At 66.9% G+C, this 2,249-nt stretch overlaps 1 protein-coding gene across 1 annotated transcript in view; it reads right to left on the bottom strand.

Moving 5' to 3' along the window:
* Ncln (nicalin) overlaps window positions 1-2,249 on the bottom strand; it is a 17,329-nt gene that overhangs the window by 13,500 nt on the left and 1,580 nt on the right. Inside the window, exons 2-4 of the mRNA XM_015503814.2 lie at window positions 587-784; window positions 379-445; window positions 180-231 (exon numbers count right to left, since the gene is read on the bottom strand). Coding sequence (XP_015359300.2) covers window positions 180-231; window positions 379-445; window positions 587-784 — 317 coding nt within the window. The remainder of the gene's footprint in view (window positions 1-179; window positions 232-378; window positions 446-586; window positions 785-2,249) is intronic.

Below are 2,249 nucleotides of genomic sequence, written 5' to 3'. Positions count from 1 at the left end.
CCACCTGTGTGCCACGGCCCCACCTGCCCCTGGGGCTGGGAGGAGCCAGGGCCCCGTATGCCCAGCCGGCCGCACCCCGGCCTCTTTATTCTGGACAGGGCCTCGCTAGGTGGCCCGGGCAGGCCTGGACTTGCTGACCACCTGCCTCGGCCTCTGCGTGGTGGGATGACAGGCGGGGCCACCACGCTGCTGCCCTGTGGCTCCTTACGGCCCCCATCCGGGTCCCTTTGACTTTCCCCCGTGGCACAGGGACGGCCGGGCCAGCTCCACCCCAGCCCCTACAGTCCACAGGTGGAGCCCGGGCAGCTCCTCCTGCTGACCTCCCCACCTTCCCCAGGGCACAGCACAGCCGCATCCTTTCCCGGGAGTGCTGCTGACCCACGCGACCCCAAGGTGGTGACGCAGCGGCCTCCTTGCAGAGGTTGGCCCAGAGGGGACGAGCAGGCTGTGTCCCGCAGAACGGAAATGGGGGCACAGGGCCCCAGACTGTGCCGGGGCCCGCTGCAGCACCTGGACACAGGCTGGGCGGCCCCCGACCTGGCCTCTGCTCAGGGACGCCTCCCGCCCTGCCCAGGCTGGAGCCTACCTTCGGCGGCAGAGGCAGAGCCCTGGGAGGCAGAGGCGGCCTGGGTCTGCTCGTAGATGGACAGAAGGGCCTCGTCCTCCACGGCAAAGTACACGGGGACGATGGTCTCCATGGCCAGCATCTCAGGCTCGATCTCCATGAATTGCTGTGGAGAGGGAGTGGTCAGGCTGCTGACAAGGGGCCTGGGCTTGGCCACTCCTGGTGGGCAGCAGGCCCTCAGGTGGGGCACCAGCCACCTGGCACTAAGCCCCCCACCCCACCCCCACNGGGAGGAGGAGGCAGAGGCAGGGAGGAGGAGGCAGAGGCCGGGAGGAGGAGGCAGAGGCTGGGAGGAGCAGGCAGAGGCCAGGAGAGAGAAGGCAGAGGCAGGGAGGAGGAAGCAGAGGCAGGGAGGGAGGGGGCAGAGGCCAGGGAGGCAGCGGGCAGAGGCCGGGATGGAGGAGGCAGAGGCCGGGAGGCACAGGAGGCGCAGAGGAACCGAAGGCCCCACAAACTCAGCCAACTTCTGGGGGCAAGGCTGTAGAGTGTGGTCACTCCGGCTGCCTGCAGGGGTAGCACTAGGCCCAGGTGGGCAGCTCACTGAGGGGCTGGTAACAAGTGGGGTGCGCAGGAAGGACAGGTGGAGATGAGCCGGGCAGGGGCGGTGACACGGGACATGGAAAGCAGGGTGCCCCAGGTCGGGGGCTGGCATTCTGATCTGTGGGCTCTTCTAGAAAAACCTCCTGCACCCCAGGGCTGTGCTGCCCGGCTAGGTAGCTGCTGGCCACATGGGGCCATTTGAATTTGTTACAATTAAATAGCACTAAACACCACGTCCTCGGCCACCAGAGGCTGGCAGCTCCCAGACCAGACAAGAGACGCGGTTCCACTGGACAGCGCCCTTCAAGACCTGTCCCCAGGGCAGAGGCCGGACAGCTGGAGGGAAGTGCTCATTCTAACCCACGGCCCCTCAGCGCGGGGGACACTGGGCTGGACAGTCGCCTGGGGAGAGAGGGGTCCTGAGCACTGAGGGTGCTGAGCAGCGTCCCTGGCCTCCACCACTCCAGGACAGGACACCCGAGGCATGACAACCACATGTCCCCAGACATGGCCCAGGATCTCCCGGGCTGACAAACCATCTCTCTAGAAAGAAACGAGGCCACTTTGGGGCAGAGGGAATCCAAGAGCCATGGGAATCTGGCTCCCGGGGCCGGGCAGAGGCCGGTCCACAGGCGGGGGCTAGCCTCCAGCAGTCCCCCACATGGCCCCGAATGTGCACAGGGGACCCTGAGGGGAGGGCAAGACTCAACTCTGGGGTCAGACTGGAGGGAAGGCAAACCAGACACCAGAAGATTCTGGAACCCAGTAGGGCTGGGGCGACAGAGGGCGCTCTGACCGCCGGCACTGGGGGACAGACGGTGGGGCGGGGGCAAGAGCTGAGCAGGCAGCTGAGCAGGTCCAGGTCAGGGGTCGTGGGTGGGACCTGAGCCAGAGTTAGGGACCTCAGGAGGCCTGGGAGGAGGGAGCAGGTGGGCTCTAGGGTGGAGGAGGTGGACGCTGGACTGAGGGCGACGTGTGTCAACAGAAGGAACAAGAGTGGGGTCAGGGGACACCGAAGGGCAGGCCAGAAGCAGGCGGAGGCCGGCCTGGGCGAGGGATGGGGACGGAGTCGGCTGGACAGGGC

This window comes from Marmota marmota, unplaced genomic scaffold (assembly GCF_001458135.2).
Source record: "Marmota marmota marmota unplaced genomic scaffold, marMar, whole genome shotgun sequence".
In the NCBI taxonomy this organism is placed as follows: Eukaryota; Metazoa; Chordata; class Mammalia; order Rodentia; family Sciuridae; genus Marmota; species Marmota marmota.
Note: the sequence above shows the minus strand (reverse complement) of the source record. Positions and strands in the feature narration are given on the sequence as shown.